The sequence below is a fragment of the Camarhynchus parvulus genome, chromosome 2 (assembly GCF_901933205.1).
Source record: "Camarhynchus parvulus chromosome 2, STF_HiC, whole genome shotgun sequence".
Taxonomy (NCBI): domain Eukaryota; kingdom Metazoa; phylum Chordata; class Aves; order Passeriformes; family Thraupidae; genus Camarhynchus; species Camarhynchus parvulus.
The window spans coordinates 19,178,489-19,199,954 of NC_044572.1; the positions used below are offsets into that span (position 1 = coordinate 19,178,489).

The window sequence follows — 21,466 nt, forward strand, 5'->3', positions numbered from 1 at the left end:
AGCAAACACAGACCTTGGGTGGTGTTGTGTGTCACTGGCAGCAGCCTTGTTCTGTGTACCAGCTCAAGGAGAGGCCTTTTATTCCTCAGCCCAACACTGACATTCTAAACATTAATTTCAAGGATGTCTCCTTCTCTTCCCCTAGCACACACCAATGTCTATAACTCTGTATGTAAAATGATTGTTCACAGGATTTGCCTGAGGCTTTGGCACCCACACATATATACCACAGAAAATCCTAAGACAAGGAACTTCGCTGCTGCTTCTGCTGCTGGTTAGTCTGGTCAGAAGGCTACAAACTACTTGGATAAAATAGAGAAAATCCCTCTTTATTGCGCACATTGGAATTGCAGATGTTTCCCAGTATGAAGCCAAAGAGTCTTCTTGCATTGGGATAGTGTTCCTAACTCTTCTCCTGTGCCAAGAGCTGAACGAAGAGGAAAGAAAACCAGATTTTGTTCCCTTCCTTGATCTGTCCTTCCCGCGAATTTTTATAAAAAACCCTCTGGTTTTGAGGTTGGGAAAAATCAACGTTAGTAGAAGACAAGTTGAAGAGAAAAGAAGGAATAATATCTGACTGCTCTTTATGTTGTAGTAGAGAGATCTGTCTTCTGTGTCCAAGTTCAGGTGTCAGGAGTACAGGGCAGGAATCCTTCACTCTTCATGTTCATATTCAGTTGCAAAGCTTTGCCATCCTGGGAGGTCAGGCAGAATGACACAGCAGTTTTATTTTCTTCTCTGTCAGTCAGGGGAGAATTGTTCTTTTTTGCTAGGTAGCTGAACTCTGTTTCCATAGTATTCCCCAGAGTCCAGTAATCAAACATGGCATTCAGAGGAAGAGGAATTGTACAGTTCATGGGAAGAACTGTAGGCATTTGTGGGTTTCTTGTCCTCTTTCAAGTGTGTCAGCAGGCTGCCCTGCCACAGAAGGCTGAACACATCAAAATGATGCTCTCTGTCTACTCGTGGTACCTCTTAGTGAGGGTCACACTGACACTTCTCTTAGCCACCAGACTCTTACATCTGTTTCTGACTTTTTTGTATTTCAGACTAGATGGTACTTTGGTTTTCCTTCTTTAACCAGCCCTCAGCAGGTTTGCCAACCTGAAAGCCAACATGTGGGAAAAAATTAGTCTTCTTCCATTCAACAGCATTTTGGTAAAACTGTTTTTTCCATCTTGGTAATCAGGTGGTTTTCTGTTCTTAAGTGTGTAATATACTACAAATGCTTGCAGTTAAATAATAAAAAAATTACCCACAAACTTCTGTGATATTTTTGAACTTAACTAAATAGTTCTCCTCTGTGTCCTACAGACACAAGGGCATGTATGTATTCATAATCTCTCTGGTGCCACAAATTATTTAGCATGAAGTGTTTTCTTTGTTAGAGAGCTTGCTTTTCAGAACCAGTGAACCCTGGTCTTCCATGCTCAAATACATTTTTACAGAAATTATATAGTTTCCCTTGTAAAGGTTTGCTGTAACCACATTGTACCCCAAAAGGACATGGTTTTTCAGGCAGCAAGACAGAGCTCTCTCCCTTCTGAAAATTGCATCTTTATTTTGAAGGAGGTGTGTTTTGCTGTTTCAGCTTCTGCCTCCTTTTTTGCAGTGACTCCTAATGTTCAAAGGGCATTTTTTTCCTGATTTAAAATAATATCATTACAGTTAGAGGAGTTCTTGAAAACAGTAGGAGGCTCACTGGTGTTAAAAACCTTCTCACCTCTAGATTTGAGGTAAGAAGGAAAAGTAAAGACAAAGTTAGTTGTAAGAATTTAGATTTCAGTTAGAAACAGGTTGAGTATGTTCCCTACAAATGTGCTAATTTCTGTGTGTTTAAATGATAAGGGGATTTCTGCTTAATATATAATTTTGTCTCTGAATAATCCATTTAAGCCTTTTAAGGCATGTAAATATAGGAATCCAGAAAGGCATTGGGACTACATTTATGTACTATCTTGTGCATTATCAGTTTTCTGTCCCAGTCTGGACTATTGGACTTTTAGTGTCCTCTGCTGAGTGCTTCATTAATGCAGAACATGAGAGAAATTAGTATAGAAAATTAAATTTCATTCTTTTCACCACAAAGAGGTATTAGGTATCTGTAAAACCTGATTTTTAACATAAAGCTTGAAAATTCATATAGTAATTCAAGTGATTGCTTAGTTAAATTTTGATTAAGGTCTGGTTTAGGGTGCTGGGAATAAAACGAAAGTATTTTATGCTGGTTGTAATACATTAAGATAGAAATCATGGGTTCATCTGAAAGCACATTTTCATTCAGTATGTGTTCACTGAGGATGAGTTAATGTTCCAGGGAGAGCTTTACATTTCATACTTCCAAAATATTTTTGCTTAGATTCCTTATGCTTATCTTTAATTCCCATGCTTCTCTCCCACACTCTTGGCATCTGGCAGCATCAAAAGACAATCCCCACACATCCAGGTGGAGGAGAATCCAGAAGAGATCCCATTTTTCATTTCTGTAGTGTAGCAGCAGTTCGGGAGATCCTTCTGTTTATTCTGCCAGCTGTCTGAGTTTGATGTTCCCTTTTCCATTAAACAGTTGGTGAGCAGAAAGTGGAAAGGAAGTTTCCAAGTGACTCAGCAGTTGGAAGTGTTAATGGCTCCCTTGGCAAGGAGTAGTTTCAGTTGTTCAGTGTGGTTCCCTAGAGCAGCTTTTGATACACTTCAGAGAATGTTATATCCAGTAGACAATAAATATAATTAGTAAAATTGTGTGCAGTGACATACATATCCTGGTTAATGCTACGCTTTCACCACTGTTCAGATTGGTTATACCCACTATGCAAATAAATCCATGCACAGAAATCAAGGCACATATTCTGTGAGAAGAACTTGCAGGCTTCTCTCTCTAAGGCACAAGGGCAACAGTAGATGTTCAGTAAATGTAAGAGAATTCGAATTAGAGTTGAAGGCATGTGAGTAATGTAACATGTAACCTTCATTTTCCTAAATCTTTCCTTTTGTGAGGAAGCCTAGAGCAAAGCTGTGCCTATTCACAATTTAAGTGGGAATTGCAGCTTCCTGTGGTACACCATGGCCCCACTAGGACTCAGCATGCCTTGGGCTGGCTTAAAGACATTTTGTGCCTTCATAAATAAAATAATGTGGTTTGGTGTGTGAAGAGAGAAAAGGGAGATTGTTGTCTCAGCTGAGACAGGCTACAGCTTAGTTTGAATGTCAGGTATAAAAGTCAGGTGGCACTAAGGTTTTTTGTGACACTGAACCCTGGCTGCTGTTCACATTCCAAGCAGGATGCCCTGTGATTTGGTTGTGTTCCAGCACAGAACCAGTGGGCAAATGGGGGCTGTGTACCAGGGTTGTGGCGTAGCAGCTGCTAATAGACACACAGGCTGAACTCTTTGGACTGCACAGCTACCACTGAAGAAAATGCCAAACTAATATTCGTAGTGGTGTCTGAAAAAAATGAGCTTTTATATTTGAACTGCTAGAAAAATTCCTATGACAAAATATAATCTATACCCTGCTAGTAATTCTTTTTTCCTCAGTTTACAATAGAGTATTCAATGTATTTAATTTGCTTTCTTGGGGAAAATGAGTGAGTTAAACACCTAGAAAAGATTTTGCAGTTGAATATCAAACCAAATTTTTTTGTCAGTACATTTAACTGGTTTAAAATATTCTGTGTTCATCATAATAACCCTAAAATTACATTTTTGGATTCAAAACTAGGAACAAATAGGACTTTAGTTTTGGGGTTAGAAGCAAAATAGTTTAAGTAATTTTCTCTTTTACAGTGCTGTAGTAAAAATTTGTCAGTGGAATCTGGACGGGGGATAAATTGTTTGTATTTTAGGTGAAATAAATTTTAAATGAAGTAGATGGTTGTAGCTGGCCATAAAGTTCTAAATAGTCAGATATAGAATTCATACAACTTTTAAAATCCCCAAAACAACTGCTCAAAGAGGTTGGATGAAGATAATTAATATAATTAATTCTAAATTGTAATTTTATATTGTGTTCAGTTTCATTTTGTGTTTTTTTTTTAGCAAAACTGAAAAAAACATTGGTATGAATAAATGCTAGAAACAGCCTTTTTCTATATTTTTAAAGGCTGATAATGCTTAGAAATTTTTTACTGAATTTTCTGGGAGATCATTTAACACCCTTGTTTAATTTGAAAAAGTTTTTGTTTAAAGAGGCTACTATGGAATTACATTTATCAAATCAATTCTTTTGAGTTTTTATGGTCTTGCAGTCCTAAATGGCCATTCCAAAAGCAATCTGGGGAAGCTGATGCCATTTTCAGAACATCAAAATTGTCTGCTCTGCCAGAACAGGGCTGGCTTTTGCTTTTTGCAAGCTATGCGGCTGCCACTTACCACCTCACTGATCCAGAGTTAGACACAGGCAGGGACTCTGTGGCTTGTTTGAGATTTGGCTTCTTCTCTTCCTCTGTTGCCAGAGCACTAAATTATGTGTAGTTAATATTTTAGAGCTCTGCGATGCTTTACTATGACAGTAGTGTGTTAATGATCACAAAAGCTGTTGAGCTATTACTCAGTATCCTCCAATTCCTGTACCTCAATAAAAACGGTACTCTAAGCAGTATCCACAGTCTCTTTCTGGCAAAAATATTCCCTGTGTTATTGTCTTTTTATGATGAGGATGGATGTTCTGTTGACTGTCCTCTTTCTTTTAATGTTGACTGTAGAAAATAGGACATCCTGGGTTCCTTTCATTTTTCTCTAGACTGTGATATTTGGTAATTGCTTGCAGACAAGGCTTCAGGAGACTGTGCTAGCCTGGGATTATAAAAAATATATTGTTATTTTGCAGTTACTGTGAAGAGGAATGAGAGCCATACTCCTTTTTTTTAAAGGAAAAAATAGTCCACGAGAGACTGACTTTTGAAATACAGAGATTTAGACCCCTCAGAGAGACCAGAATGGAACTTGGAAAACAATTTACCGTGAAAAAGAATATAATGGAATTGGTGGATCCATCATTCCTCAAATTGTGAAGAATTGGGAAGGTCTGAATCACCAGACACATAGGCCATGATGTACTAGAGAGACAGTTTCTGTCTGTTCTTCCACTGTCCTGAATTTCTCAAATTCCCTCTTCATCTCCTTTTGGATTTATGATGGACTTATAAAACAAAGACCAACTTAACTATTATTACTGATATTGCTTGTTCATACAAATCAAGAACTTTGGACTGAAACATGAGATAGCCCCTGCCTAAAACCTGAAATAAAATACAGGATTCCAGTGTCATATGAGCACACTAGACATTTTTTTGTTGTTCCTTTCAAAATGTCAGTTTTCTCTGACATATCCTCAACAGCTTTGTGAGATCTTCTGTTTCAATTTCATTCTAAATCAAATTTTAATTTCTTGTGTTGAAATTGTTCTCCAGAGTTATAATTGCATGATTCTGCATTTCCCATAATAATCTACTTCAGCTTACGTGGTGCATAGAATATAGTTAGTCTTAATTATTGCTAGCTGATAAAATGGTGTGCTGAAATAATGATTCTTTAAAAAATCTTTGTCTTATCATGACACTAATGAAGTTTAGTTTAAAATATGTTATTTTATAAACTCTAGTATGCCAGTAAGTAGTCATGAGAGTAGAGACGTTTTGATTTTTTGCATGATGAATAATTAATGATATTTTAAACACAAGATCAGTAATTTTGTTGGCCTCCTCTCCATCTTTTTTAAAAGTATTTGAAGATTGCACAGCTTATTTCTTATATCTTTAGAATTTAGGTTATGGAAACTTCCTAAACTGTAACATTCTGAATTTACCACTGAATCCAAGTAGTTCAGACCTTCACTTCTAATGAGGTCAGTGAGCATGGCAGATATTTATTAACACCCTCTCTGAATTAGGCCATACTTTGAGGTTGTTATTTCGACAACCTAATTATATCTGGCTTTGATATTCCAATTTACTAACTATTACTGACTCCTGTAATGGATAGCATGCAGACAAACTGCTGCTCCTGACAGAACCACTGAGAGCAACCAGCCTGGTAGCTCAGACATCCATGAAAGGAAGCTAACTGACCAGTAAAGGGCAAGGAAAAGAAGGGAAAAAAACCAAAAGAAATGAAGAGAAAGTTACTTTTACAAGAAAAAATGCCAAGATGCCTTACCATGGTGTTTTCTACTGTTCTAAAAACAGCATTTTTCTGTATCAGGTCTCATCATCTTCAGTCTTCAGGTTAGTGCTTTTTATATTGCTTACACAGTCTGAACTACTCCCAGTAAATTTGACTGTGCTGTGTTATTCTTTCTGATTAGCAAGAAAAAACCCCTGTAATAGATAAGCTGGGAACTTTTCAATGTTCATCAGAAGATAGTAGTTTAAAAGGCAAACTTTTTTATAGGAAGGGTTACATGTGACTAATGTCTCAACGCCAAAAGGACCACATTTTCAATTTGAGATTTTTAAGGTTGAAGCTTGACATTTTTAAAACAAGGAATACAGCTTTTTGTTGAAATATATTTAATTTTGAAGAGCCACATAAACTGTAATGATTCAAAATTATAGATATTTTGATATGATTGGCAAAAAAAAAAGTTTCTTTACCCAATTTTTAACATTTTTTTTTACTTTGGGATTATTTTTAAGTTTTCCTCCTATTTGGGGTCAGGAGCATTCTTGGCAGTAAGTTCTGCACTGTAAAATTATTACTGAGGTTTTTGTTATGTTGTATCTGTCTAACATTCCTGTACTCTTCTGTTTGTTTTCTCTACTTCTGTGACAGCTTTTTTTACTGTATTCTTTAGAGACCATCTCCTTGCTCAGCACCATGGGGCTGCTGCAGAATTCTGTACCTCATATCAACCTCCCTGGGCAATCCTTGCACACTCATTGAAGCATTTGAAGTCCTCTGACATCTGTTTTTACTGTCAAGTGAACAACTCTTGCTGGCTGCATTAGGCTTAATATTCTCTAAACTTCCACTATGACTTTTTACAAGTATTATGGAGACCTAGGATGCAAGTAGTTTACAAGTAGCTGAGCAGTATCTGCCACATGTGAGCACATAGAAGCACCTGTGTTACATGGGGTGCTTTGTTTGGAGCTGGGTGCTGGGACATCTGGAGGGAAGCATCTGTGAGAGGCTCAGCTCCTTTGGTTTTAATTCAGAGGCAGCTTGCACAAAAGAGAGGTGCTTAGGGGGACATACCTTGCAACAGCTGAGCTGATCCAGCTGTTCATTGCTCTCTGCTGTCCGTGGCCTTGGGTACTTGGTCCTGCCTCTGTCCTTGCTCTATATTTGATCTGAATCCTGGCTGAGCTCACCAAGCCAGCAGAAGAACAACCTAGCTGAGAGGAAGGAAGGGGCAGTAGAAGTGTTAGGCTGTCTTAGCTCATTGGGAACCAGCCTCAGATATGCAGCGGGCACCAGGGGTGGACTGCCTGTGACCTCCTTGAGAATCGTGAGTCCCCTCATGTCTCCTGCCGGATTCTTCCAAAACTCTTCAGCAGAGAATGCTGTTCAGCACATCATCTTTAAAAGTCTGCTAAAAGCTCAGCTGCCATAACAGTCAAGTTACTTTTCTGCCCTTTGTGCCTTTTTAACATTGTACCCTCATCACATCTACCTTCCTTACTTGTTGCCAAAGTGTCAAGATTCTTGTTTCTGATTGGCCTGTGATATGGGCCTTCTTTAAATCTCTTACTAAATTCTTGGCTGGCAGCAATTATGTTCAGTTTATGCTGCTGTTTATGCTTGGGCAGGATGTGAACTTCTGCAGAATGAATGTGTTGACCTTCTCCAAATCTCTCCTTAAACCTGTTTCTCAAGTTGCTTATATGATTAATGTAGTGCTGGGCTGAGCTCATCTCAAGAGCATGGGAAATAAAGAGGAGAAATTAGAGGGTTTGTGGTTGGTCAAAGAGGTATATTAAAATATGCATCCCAAAATAAAAATTAAAAGGACAAGGCCTGAAGAAACTCAACCTATCTGAAAATTTGGCCCTGATTTAAAATGGGGACAGACAATATTATTTCTAGAGGCTTCTTTGAGAAAAACATTCACTTTAAATATTTCACTGATTGTGTGCAACTGCCAGCATCTGGGGAAATTGATAGAAAATAAAAAAATTATCTTGCCAGAATTTGTAATCAAAGAAACCTCTTTAACACTTTCTGGAGAAGGCTTTAAAAGGTGTCAGTTGTTATTATCCCCCAGCTTTAAGAGAGCAGTAACAGTTCTGTTTCCTGTTTTTCCTAAGATTGTATTTCCTTGGCCAGGTATTACACTGGGAGGTGTCAAAGGGGCTATGCAGTTCAGGCACAGTGACCTGTGCACGTAGACAGCACATGGGGTGACATGAGTGCCCAGAAGTGTCCTGTGGACCTACATCTCCCCACGTGTGATTGTATCACTCTGATATGTCTTCTGTTCCATGGGACATAGCTGGGGATTTCTAAGGGAAGAGCAAAAGAAAAAAGGAACTGAAAGCTATGGGGAAGGCTTTCTAAAGAAAGTCTGTGAAGCCTGTGCCAAATGTAGCAACCTGTGGAAAATACAGCAGTAGCAAGGCAAAAAAAAAGGGGAAGGATTTCCATATATGTGGATGAGCATGATTCCCACAAGCAGCTTGATCTGTTTTGGGTGAGCTGATTGTAATGGCAGTAACCCAGAGATGTATGATGATGCTGTATTCTGGCTCTGTTGTGGTGCTCAGAAAGCCTACAGTTTTTACCTAATGTATGCAGACTCATAGTAATCCAAATCTTTATTTTTACTTTGTGTTCTCTCATGTTATGATTACAGAATGTTGCAATATTCTTTGTGAGTTGTCTGAAGTCTTAGGAGCGAAACTCAGAAAGGAATAGGAAGAATTCCGTTAAATCCTTAAAAGTGTATGATGTGTGTGAGAGTAAATGGAGTGATTATTTCACTTGTGGTTCAGTAACTAGGATGTGTTGCAGTAAATGGCAAAAGTGCAGTAGTTACCACTGAGGATATATTGTTTACCATGGATCATCAAGGTTCTGCTGTACAAAAGAGTTTAAGTATGATATTGATAAAATGTATCTCAGAAACTAACTTTTAACTGATTTTTCTTTTTAACATAACATTTCTTTTTAAGCTTATAGTTATACAACGCTCTCTTAAGCATTCCTTTCCTGTTTCTACAGTTGGACCTTTTTCTTTCCCAGTTCTTTCAAAGCATATCCTGATCAGTACACACTCTGCTGACCCTGTTGTCTGCGGCAGTGAGCTGATACTTGCTATCATTCTTTCAGCTGCTTCTTTTTCTTGGAGGCTTCCTCTCTGTTTGTCTCATATAATGTTCATTCATTTTTCTTGCTCTTTTCTCTGGGGAAGCCTGTAAAGATATAGTAAGAGATATATGATAAATTTATTTAAGTAGATAATTTAAAAAGAATATCCGGCTTACTTGGTAAGTGGGACAAGGAAAAAAAAAGTAAGTTTTGATAAATCAGAATGCATCTGGTAAAGTCTTAATGCAACAAAAAAACAATCCACCTGTACTTCTGGGAGCAATGGTCAGCCCTCAGCTCCGTCACCAATAAATCTGGCTTCAGTTAAATGAATTTCATGTTCCACCACTGTATTTTATTGTTCCCTTAGGTTAGCTAAAACCATTGCTTTTGCTGCTGCTGCAATCAATGATGTTGTAGAACTTTATACTTCAGACTGAGCCAAAAGATTGCAGTTAACTATGTGTGATGGTGATGAAAAACATCAAACTCTTTTTCTGCATCATTTAATCTCACCTTGAATTATCTGTATGTCACTAGCTCAGACATTTTCTCTTCACTATTCTGCTTATTTATATGATTCCCAAATAGTCTTCCAAATAGACCATTCTCTGAAAGTATCTTCAGTATTTTTTAAAAGTTGTTAGAAAATAATGATTGTTTTTGAAGTTTTTTGCAGAATACTATAGTTTTCTTTTAATGGAAAAAACCCCAGTCCACATGGAATTATTCAAGCATCTTCAACACTAGTATGTGCTGATATTTATGCTCACATATATGAACCTAAATAAATGACTAAAAGATAATTAGCAAAGCTAATCCTTCTTTTTGTTTGTAGAATATCTTTTTATAATACTATAATTTCTGTCACTTCCCAAAAAGTTCTCATGCTTTGGAAGAAATGCTTTATTTTTGTGGATTTATGTTTTCCATCATTGCAGGTAAAGTACCAAACAGCTGTGTTGAGTCAGATTGACAGAATTCTCTCAGCTTGTGAGAGACTGACTGCTAAAGAGGAAAGCACATTTCAGACCTGCAGCTGTCACTTGTCACAGAGGCAGGAGCTGTGGGTTATCCTCCCCAAAATAAGCCAGTTGACTTGGAGGTTACAATGAAGCTGACCGTCAGTAGGCTTGCTGCCTTACACTGACAAGGGATGATTGATAGGAAACAAGAAAGATCTCTTTTGGGGAGAAGGAATCAAGAACAAAAGGCTCCTACCAGCCTCTGCTTCTCTTGGGAAGAAGAAAGGGACTCTCAGGGTCTCTGACCCATCCAGGGACCAGGAAAGAGCAACCAGCCCTTTGTTTTTGCAGGGCAGGCTTGCTGCTGGCTGATCAGTGGCCGGTGTTGGCTGAAGGTACTCCTGCTGCTAAGTTAAAAAGTTCAAACAATAAAAGTAATTTGCTGCTGGTGTGAGGAGATGAGACTCCATTGGGTTTGACAAAGTGTCCTACAGTTCATGCTGGTGGTGAATTAGACAAAATATATTCATTCCAGCTTGATCACAGAACTTTGATTAAATTATGTTTTTCTCTATTTTCTCACGAAGGGCCACATCTGCTCATGTGGAAATAGCTTGTAACAACATTGAAACATAAATTATTTGATGAACTACTTAGGGCTATTCACTTAATGCATGATAATCCTGTGAACATGTTAATGAATGTTAATTCTCTGATGATTGAGCTGCTTGAAAATGTCTTCCTACTTATATGTCATTAGAATGAACTTGGCCCTTCTGAAACATCCATTATTCATTGTGTTCCAGTGTTGCATCTGACTGCATATCACTTTAATTTCCCTCATTTAACAAAACAATCTATTCATTACAATAGTTAGAAGCATGTTTCCTAAATCAGAAAAACCCTAGTTAATGTATAGTGTTAGTTATCTTCACAGGTACAGTAGAGCAAAGTGTAGCATCCCAAATTGTAATTACACACTTAGTGCATTTGAATATGCTAACTAAAACGAAATGGAAGTTTTAAGAAGAACCTTTGTTGAAATCAATAATTTTGTTAGCTGGAGAAGCAGGATTGGTAAAACAACTTGCTGAAAGCACAAGGTTGACTTTTCATTCTGAAACAGTTCAGCAAAATTTTTCTCAGTAATCCCTTTTTTCTCATGCATTTCTTGCCCTGACAACTCAAGAAGAAGAGAATTATGGAGTAATACTAGTGCAAATATGAATACTTATTTTTAATATATATTTTTATTGAGTTTTCCTGTTTTTCCCGTGTGTTTTTTCATTTTACAACTCCTGGATCATATCACACATTGTGAACCCCATTAAATCTTACATTAGATTTGCTCCTTTTTGAATTTCTATGTGATGGCTGCTGCAGAAGTGGTTCTTACTTCCCAACAAGCTCAAGGGATCTATCCCAGGAAGAGCTGGACTGCTGAATGACTCCATGTTTGAAGATTTTCAATCATGTGCTGCATAAGCTCCATCTCCTTTAACCAAAAGACAGCTTTTGGAAGAGCAGATGGACTATCAGCTAAATAGACCACTTGAAAAGTACCAACATAAATGCATTTGTTTTTCAGTGTAGCTAAATGAATTTCCCATTGAGCCAGTAAAATTCTGGCAAATAACAGTGGAGATGGGCTAATAACCTCCATACAAGCCAGAAATCTTTATTCTCTGAGAGTCCGAGTCTTGTAAAATGCACACAAATATGTGGTGACTAAACTTTAATCTTTCTATTTTGAAAACAACTTCAGTATTTTTAATTTTGCTTTTAAAATACTTTTTGGCCTTGCTAGAAAAATAGTCGTTTATGCTGGGATTATTTCTCACAGTTTTCTGATCAACCATGTTTTCGACACATTTTATTTCAGTGGGTTGCCAAAGTAAGATATTTGGGCAGATGTGGGAAGTTTATGAATGCTTTTCTAGTAAGCAATAGAGTTAAGGATCCTTTTTGGTTGTATTCATGATTTCAGCAGTTGTTGGTACAATAGAAGTTAATATATTATTGATTAGCATACAGAATTGTTAAAATGTGCATAAAATATGTATTAAAGAAATTGGACAATTATGTGGTAAGAGGAAAATACCGAATAAAGTGGACTTTGAAATATATAAGTAGCATTGATCTCTCTGTGTTGGACTAAGGATGTTGATGGAATCAGAATAAACTAAAAAACTCAACTGTGAGCTCACTTCTTAAAATTTCTGCCTCTTCCTATGAATCACAATCATTCTTTGTTCATAGCCTAATAAATAAGAGTGAGTTTGCAATGAGTTAAGAATTACAGTGAATTTGTAGTGAACCATTTCAAAACTGTATTAGCTTTTTTTCATCATTCATTCCCTAAAGATGGCAGCTTATGGGACATATATTTAGTGCCTCATCTATGTCAATACCAAAATTGAGTTAGTGGTGTCTTAAACTTTTGTAAACCTTTTAATGATTAAACTTCTAATAGTACATTAAACTCTTTCTTCCAACTAACCATGATGATGTTTGTGGATATGTTGCTATAGCTTTGGCTACATTTATGTGTAAATCAACCTTTACAAAGGTTCAGTTCTTTATGGAAATAATTCTGAACTGTTTTGTATGGAGGAATTAATGCTGTTAACAGTGAAAATAGTCTACCATTTATATAAAATAGTCTACCATCTATCTACAAAATATTAGATAAGAGCTGTTTTAAAATACTAATTAATATGTGTGTGTATTTTTTTGATGCAGCCCCTGTTCTCCCTGGGGCATATCAACAAAGCCAGACTCAAGGATATGGATACATGCACCAGACCAGTATGTCATCCATGAGGTCCATGCATTCACAGCCTCATTCAGCAAGTCTGGTGAGTATTGAATTTAAAGAAGAATTTTGTTTGTTAAGCACCATCATCGGCTATTGTGAAATCTCTTAAATATGACAGAATTGAACCCCCAGAGTTCTATAGTTGACCTGTTTGACTGTCTTTATCATAAATGTAACTGGTAGTCTTCATGTATAAAAAAGGTTCAAGTGACCATGGGCAGTGGTAAGAACTTCTATATCAGAATACATTTAAAAAAAAGGCATGATATTCAGAGAGCAGAGAAATAACTGAATTCTTTACCTATTTATCTACTTAAAACAAATACTAGATGCTTGGACAGTGTTTCAGAGGCTGAATTTTGATGTTATGCTCTGCGATGAATTCTTGCTCATAGCACTGGATGAAACGCAGTGATCTCTTAAGATCACCGTGTTGGTTTAAATCAGTTTCATTTTTTTTGACTTGCTGATTTTGTGCTAGCAGGCTTTGTGCCTACCTGTATTACTTCTGCTTGTGTAGAGCTAGCTCAGACTCCAGACTGCTGTGCCCTTTCTAATTGCACACAGCAGTTGGGCAGCGACTCGTGTAAGATCCAAATTGAGTTACGCTGGTCAGCAACCGAGAAAAAGCTTTACCATGAAACCGTGGCTGTCTCATGAAGTTCTCAACTGTGGTGGATGGGAATGTAAAGCTGGAGTGAATATTTCATTTTCAAAGTAACTGGTCGTGGAGGGAGAGCTGAATGGTATTCAGCTGGGATTTTTAGGAAATGAAACTTCTTTTTTTTTAACTCCCTATATAAAAAATTCAGTTTTAATGGTTATCATATTTTTAAAATCATATCGCTGCCTAGAGATCCAGCTATCTTTTATCTTAAAATATTGTCATTTTGAATTTTAAACTATTTTGAATACCTCTATCACCTTTTTTAGAGATGAATAAATATTTAATTATGAACCAAACTTAGAGCTTGCTGAGCTGAAAAAAACCTGTTTTCAAAATTAGATGAAACTTGTGTTTTTTTTGTAAAACTGAAACTCCATGACATTTTACATGACTTTCTGTGTGGTGTGAGTAGTTTCAGGCTAGTCAGATTCTCAGCTCTCTGGGGCTGAGGCGGCTAACTTGCTGGAAAGTCTGGGATCCAGATACCTCCATCATTGAGTGAGTCAATAACCTGAGAAACTCTTTTGACACCTGCATGACAGCTGTGAGACAGCTGATAGTGGAATCAGCCATTAATTTCCAAGGATATTACAAGGCACTTTGGGAGTAGGTTGCTTTCCAAAAGAGACAAAATCCAAAAAGTGGGAGACCTGGAAGCCTGGGCTTTGCCAGCAGGTTTGCTAGTCACTGGGGAGCAAAGCAAACAGCCCTCAAATCCAGCAGACAGAAAATGGAGATGCCTGCAAATCCCAGAATGCACTTACCAGCCTTTGCAACTTTGTGGGCAGAGAGATGATCACTATTTCCTAACACCTCAGTGTCCCTGTGACTTACCTGACAGGCTGTCAAAACAGTGTCATTTCAGTCATCTTGAGAATCATCTTTTGCCTCTTCTTCCAGAATTAGGAATGTGAAGGTAATAGGAAAAGAAGGGAGTGATGTTAAAGGATTTTAAAAGTAAGATTGATTTATTTCAACAGATTAATTTTCCCCGTTGTGAAACTGTTTTCACTTGACATCCATGTAACTGATAATATTTTGTCATCGGAAAAAAATGAAAACAGCAAACACCATGATTTAAACTCATTTTGCTGTTGTTAAAGACTGAGTGCATTTCCCTTTAGAAAATAAATCCCAAGCATTTCCAGAGAGAGGAAACCAAAGACTGCAGGCCTGGCACTGACTGCTAACTTGCCAGTCTGGTGAGGAAGACAGTGTGATCTTACCACCCTGGGGTGATGATTCTGCTCCAAAAGAGGCATCTCAGATGCAGTTAGAAATCTGCCAGGCTCCCTTGTCTTCCCATCTTAAGACCAGAATATTTTTATAAGCCTGTGCAACTTACCCCCGTGCAAATGTTGCACTCAGTGCAAATGTTGCACTCAGCTATTGGGACAACACAGAGTAGTCTCAGAGTGTGCCTGGGGGAAGCCCCTGGCTGGGGATGTGTTTAAATGTGGCAGACTGAAGGTTGATGACTGCCTTGGAGTGCTTTTGAAATGAGGTGTGGACATGCTGCAGGACATCTGACAAACCTACACAATGTTTGGGTGCGTTGCTTTCAGTTGCCTGCTCAGTTCTGGGCTTGGAGCAGTACTGCCGGAGATGCAGCATTGTCTGGCTAATGACAGAGGGAGGAAAGATGAGAAGAAAGTGCCAGGGGAAGGAGACTGGAGAAAAGGAATCCTGGAATAGTGACCTCAAAGCCAGAGCAGCTTTGAGGCTTAGCTAAAAGCAGTGAAGGTGATAAAGTCATTCATCAGTGCCTGACTTTTGCCAGGACATCTCTAGGGCAGAAGTGATTTAAATCCCATGGGTTATATCAGGGTGGAGATGATTGCAGAGTTAACTGCTCTAGTACATTTCCTCCTTTCAACTGAGTTCTTGTATTGTTATCAAATCTGTCCCCAGAATGCATAAGTTCATTTTATAATCATGTTCACTGGTCTCCTATATTAAGAAACAGAATTTTTCTAATTTCTACATTTTAAAAATCTGGTTTATTTAATTTTGAGCTGTTTTATATTAGGCATGATCCTAACATAATCTTTGGACAGTTTTTTTTTTTTTTCAAATAAATTGCATTATTTTCTGATTCTTAACTTGTCCTTGCTTTCTGTGAGCAGTTCTTCATAATGGGGTGAATTAAATTGTTGCTCAGGGTACAAAGTGTTTTATAACAGAAAGCCCTGAAGGCTTATTTTCCTATTTGGAAAATAATGGGGTGTTCACCCACTGTTTGATATCCAAGAGTGGTAGGAAAACAAAACTTATGCTTTGAGTTGACTTTCCTTGATGGCAGCTGTATGTGAAGGATGCTGCAGCAGTTACTGCTCCTTGCAAGGAGCCATCCATAGAACAGGTATGGATGAAGTGGAAATACAGACCTGTCAGCCCAGAATAGGCTGGAGAGCTGAGAATATATTAGCTTGATTTCAGTTCTTTATATGGACAAGACTTACTGGTCTGTCTAAGTAGTGTGATAGAGACCTTTGAGGAGGTGGGAGATAACTGAGTTTTGACTCTTTTAAGGAACTCCAAACTTACACCTTCTTGTAACTAAACTCACTACTGACTGAGGAATACTTCACTCAAATGCATTTTAAAATCCGTGCTTTGAGTTCTTTAGGCATTGTAATTCTCGATTATATAGCCCAGACTACACTCTGCAGTGATAATTAGGCATTAAATGCTAACAGGATTATTATGGAGATTTCTCCTGACAGCCATTTAGCACCTAATTAGGCGTTAAGGCCATAAATTTAGTTTTCTCAGCAGCATTTAGGGCCCTAATAAATTCTTTTAAAGTTTGGAATTGCGGGCTTGTCTTCACAACTGTGCATCACGGTGATGTAGTCAAGCTGCCTTTTAGGAGACAGCAGCGGTATGTCCTTTGCCATGGTGCTCTAAGGAAGAGTGAGCATCCTTCTGAGTGAACAAAACCTCTCTATTTTTCCAATTTTATGTTAGTTTAATAAAACATTTAACCTCTTCACCAGTCTTTTCCCATTTAAGGGAGACCTATAAGCATGGCTCTAGGCAAAATCCATTTACTGCCCTATACCAGACATAGGCTTGCTACCATTTTTCTTAAATTGACCCTCTTCTGAAATAAATTGTTTAAAGGGCTAACTGCTGCTGAGTTTGTTGTAATAGCATATTTTAGGTTGCTTTTTTAGAGTTAGTTTCAAGGCTCAGCAGTGAGATCCGTTGAAATAGTTGGAAAAAATAAGATTCTGAATGGCAGAGAGCCTTTTGATGGCTAGTTGTCTACTTTATGAATATTTAAGGATTTTTGGTGATTATAGGAGCCAAGAATTATTTACTGTCATGTAGTGCATTAAAAATGATCCTTTTTTAAATTGAGTTCCATGCACACTTGGAAGACATTAAGGAACCACTAGGAGAGCACATACCTCTGGTTGAGAACTACCCTTGGTCACAGCCTGTAGGTCAGCAAAACTACAAGGCATGGCAGAGGACAAGAATATAGCACAGGGCTCAAAAGCAGTTCAGGATAGACTTGTCAGGAAAGGTGGTCTCCAGTGGTCTCCAGTGTTTAAACAGGAGCTGATTTCTCTGCCCTGTTTAATTTGCACTACCAATGACAGAGCCAAGACTAAAAGTATATTTTTAGCATGGGAACAGTAATGATCAGTTGCCCTATAGAGTCTGGATTAAATAATTCCACATTTCCAACAAATGGCTTGCTCACTCCATGTGGAGCAATCTCCACCTTTAAGAAAATAGTTTTACTAAAACACTCAAGCCCCCATATATATGATATGAACTAAAACTAATTCAGAGCTGTTTTCTTGAGCAGAGAATTTTGCTGCTTTTAAGAGGCTCAGACAATAGTATTAGGTATGAACTCACACATTGACTGTTTTGCTTTTTTTTGCTATAAATTATTGTACCAGAAAAATTCAGCTACATATGGTAACCTAGCAAAAATTACCGGGAAGGGAGATTGGATATTATCGGTGATGCTTGAACTGCTTTTGACTTGTGTTAAGAGGCAGGATAAGGAAAAGAAAATACTCTTGGGAATTGAGAATTTTAAAATGAGGTAGTTTTATTCTGCTGTTCAGATACAAGGGGACACTGTTCTTCCTGAGTTTGAAAATTCACTTTGAATTCCAGTAAATGATGGCATTTTATTGGTTATGAGTGGAAACAAATACTCTATTTAGAAAAATAGAGGAAAAGGCTGAAAGCTTGTCTCATAGTGGCCAGGGTTGTGGAGAAATTTCTCTTAGCTAATGATGGGACTTTATGTGCTAAATTTTGTCTGAATATGAAAATATAAGTATTCATAAAATTATGTTTATAGATTTTAAAAAATCTTGTCTTTCTTTTAGATAATAATGCATTCATAATTCTTAATTTGGGTAAAATCCTAATGAAATGAAGGACATTCAGTGAGATGGAAAAGTTAATGGCCTGGATGAAGACTGTGTTTCTTCTTGTAGTGAAGGCGCAGGAGAAGCTATTTGTGAATCATGCAAATAGGGAGCAGAAGCAGAGCTAGCCTGGCTGGATGTAATGAACTGTTACTAGTGAATTAATGAAAGAACAGTTAGAATATTTCAGTATGCAGTGGATGGCTTGAAATCTGTTTGTTTGAAGCCATAGGACAATGTGAGTTAACAAAATAATTATCTTGCTACTCAAAACAAGGGCCTGTATTCACTGTATATTTGACAGGGTGTAGAAGGGGATACTGTTTCATTTTTGACAGGTAACTTGTGATTTCTCTCTCTGCTTTGCTCCCTCTATTCTTTTTTTCCTTCTCTTTTCTTCTTTGAGCAAAGAGATGGAATCAAGGAATCTCAGGTTTAGACTTGAGGCTTTACGGTCCTGTTTTCTTTCCTTCAACAGAGAACATACAGAGCTATGTATGACTACAGCGCTCAAGATGAAGATGAAGTTTCCTTCAGGGATGGTGATTATATCATCAATGTGCAACCAATTGATGATGGCTGGATGTATGGTACTGTTCAGAGAACTGGGAAAACAGGAATGCTTCCAGCAAATTATATTGAGTTTGTTAACTAATTTTTGTCTCTTGTCCTTTGAGCTTTATTATGATTTACTTAAAATCTAACCTTTTAGAAAAAAAATCAGAAGAATCTTTTAAGAGTTCATGATCATTACTTTATCACTGCTATAACAGTTGCATTCTCACTCAGAATCCATTTTAGAGTCCTTTAAAGAAATGATAAATAATCCACAAGAAGCTCAGAGCTTTGAAAACAGCATTGCTTATAATAGTGCTCTCTCAAAGTGACAAAACATATGTGGAAGCCTGGTGCTGCCAGTCCTATAAAAACTTTGGTCAATTAACTGTAAAGGGGTAATGCCTTTTCCTTACACCTCAAAGATGTTATAACCATAAAATTGATTCACTTCTTATGGCACTCTGAAGTCAAAGGAGGTTAACACACTGAGTTTGAACACATCTTCAAATTATTACGGAAACGTTTAATGTTTAAGCAGTTAGCTTCCTAATAAAAATTAATATGTTGAGTAGATAATTCAGTCATTTGAAATAAAGACAAGTAACATGCCAATAAAAAAAAATCCAATAAAACTCCCTACTGCCCAGCAGCCTTACAGTAAATGTGTCCATTTTGACAACAAAAATCTCCTGACTCTTGCATATCTACATTTATTCTTGGATTACCCATTTTTTCTTATTTCCAAGTGATCTATTAGCTTTGCTTCCATCATAATCCATCAATTAAATCCAGGTCTAGATTAATGGTTCTTCAGTATCTTTTCCACAGGAGATCCCTTGCAAAGACTATCTAAAATATAAAACCCGTCAGCTCTTCTGTTTCCTTGTAATAATACTTAACATTTAAATAGAAACTTTCATTAGGGCAACGTACAACCAGTACTCCATGTTAGCTCCTTGACCTTCACCTGTAGTGCTGTAAATAAACTCCCACGTGCGGCCCCGGCGCTGTGCAGTCCCCAGAGCCTGCAGTCACATCCCCTTCTCACCACAGGTAACTCGCTTTATGGCTGCTTTGCTGATGAGCTGATGTCCCTCCCCTGCTGCAGAAACACTTGTGCCTCCATCGAGCAGTGGAGGAGAGCTCTGGTTCTTGTAGTGCATTTCAGATCAATGGCCTGTTGCTTCAGTTTGCTCCCAAATTCCTGGTGATCCAACAGTGGGTTGTACGCTTCCAAATGATTAATGATGGAGAAGAATTATGTTCTCTTTTAGTGACTTAATCTTTCTCAAAACTGACATTGAAGGGAAAGCTAACTAAGCAAAATCCAACATGCCCTATGCCATTATGTTTCAGTTTAGCCATCTGTGGAAAACAGTAAGAATATTCTGCTGACAAACCTTCATATGTGCTGTTTGGTGTCTCTTAACTTACAGCCAGAACTGAGAGATCCAGGTCTCAGTCTGTGAAGCTGGGAGAGGATCTAACAGCTGGTGACACAGTGGATCAGTATGAGGGATTTTGTCAGCTGGCTTGGGTCACAGGCAACGTGTTTTTGCTTTGACTGGGTGCTGCATTCCCTCACAGGGAGAAATCGTGAAAGGAAGGACAAAAGAGTTAAAGACTCATGTGAGAAATTATTTATGTGGGTACAGAAATGTGTAAGGAAAAAAATGTTTTTCTGATAAAATAATTTGTGGAGTTCAGCCATGTGCTAAGGAAGTTAACTTTGGAGTAGCCCTCAGAATATTGAGTCTGCACTGGCTTTCTTTCATTTCTAAAATTTTTAAAGTAGAATTATATATAGAACTTTTAGGCAATTTTGTACTTCTCATCTCACATAGCAGGAAACCCTGCAATAACTATTTAAAAATTAAATAAGGAAGGCAGTATGGATTTGTTATGTCAACTGAAAGTTGTCAGTGCGAATCCCTGTAAATTCTATTTTTGCATACGGTTTTTGCATACAATTTCCAAAGAATTGGTAAGCTTATGCAATTTTATTTTGGGTCCTTGCTAACACAGGGATGATACCAGCTGCCAAGCAGAATGGAATGACTGCATTAAAAAAGAAATTTAAAAATGTCCATGACTGTGGAATTACCTGTGCTTTCTTGTCAGCAGCCTAATTTCAAGGCTAAAGCTGCCCAGGAGGATCCAACTTCAAAAAAATGTGTTTTAAAAGTAGAATTCCTTGACTGTAAACATGTAATTCGTATAGTTGACTGCTGTGATTTAAAATTCTTGCAGGTTTTGCATAAGGAGCTGCTCTTGTAGCAGATCCTTGTGCATTACTGGTGACATCTACATGAAATCAGCAAGTCAAATGGTGTTTTTAAAGCTGATGTGGTATGCTGAGCTAGAAGCTCTGAAATGAGCAGTTTGCTTCTGTGTTGGTTTTCAGCACTGGCCATCAACAGCGAGGAGAGGAATTCCATCTTCTGCTGGCTGGCAAATTTTTCAGATGATGCCTGAGGCACAGCTGGCTGTCACTTGCTGCTGTGCTGCTCTATTAGCTGTGCAATGCCGGCAACAATAAAAACAGGGTGTCAGTTTGCTAACAAAATATGAATAAAAAAGAAATATAGAGAATATCTATATGGCATCAAGTTGCAATTTTTACTGACTTATGAAACAGAGAGTCTCCACCTATAATTACACAGTCATTCTTCCTAAATGGTGAGACAGCTTAAAGTGTTGAATACTTTATATATAGAAGTAAATCAGAAAATGAGCTTTTGGTGACATTAGAGAGCTATGTTATGCTGAACAATAGAAATAAAATTTCCTTTGTGAATTTTGAATATTCA

General features: G+C 37.7%; 1 protein-coding gene across 2 annotated transcripts in view; it reads left to right on the top strand.

Annotated features, from left to right (window-relative positions):
• Positions 1 to 21,250, top strand: part of NEBL (nebulette) — a 245,187-nt gene extending 223,937 nt beyond the window's left edge. For both annotated transcript variants that reach the window (XM_030971605.1, XM_030971606.1), the window contains 2 exons: positions 12,953 to 13,068; positions 18,577 to 21,250. In XM_030971605.1, the coding sequence (XP_030827465.1) occupies positions 12,953 to 13,068; positions 18,577 to 18,753 (293 nt within the window). In that variant the 3' untranslated portion in view covers positions 18,754 to 21,250. The remainder of the gene's footprint in view (positions 1 to 12,952; positions 13,069 to 18,576) is intronic.
• Positions 21,251 to 21,466: the final 216 nt, after the last annotated feature.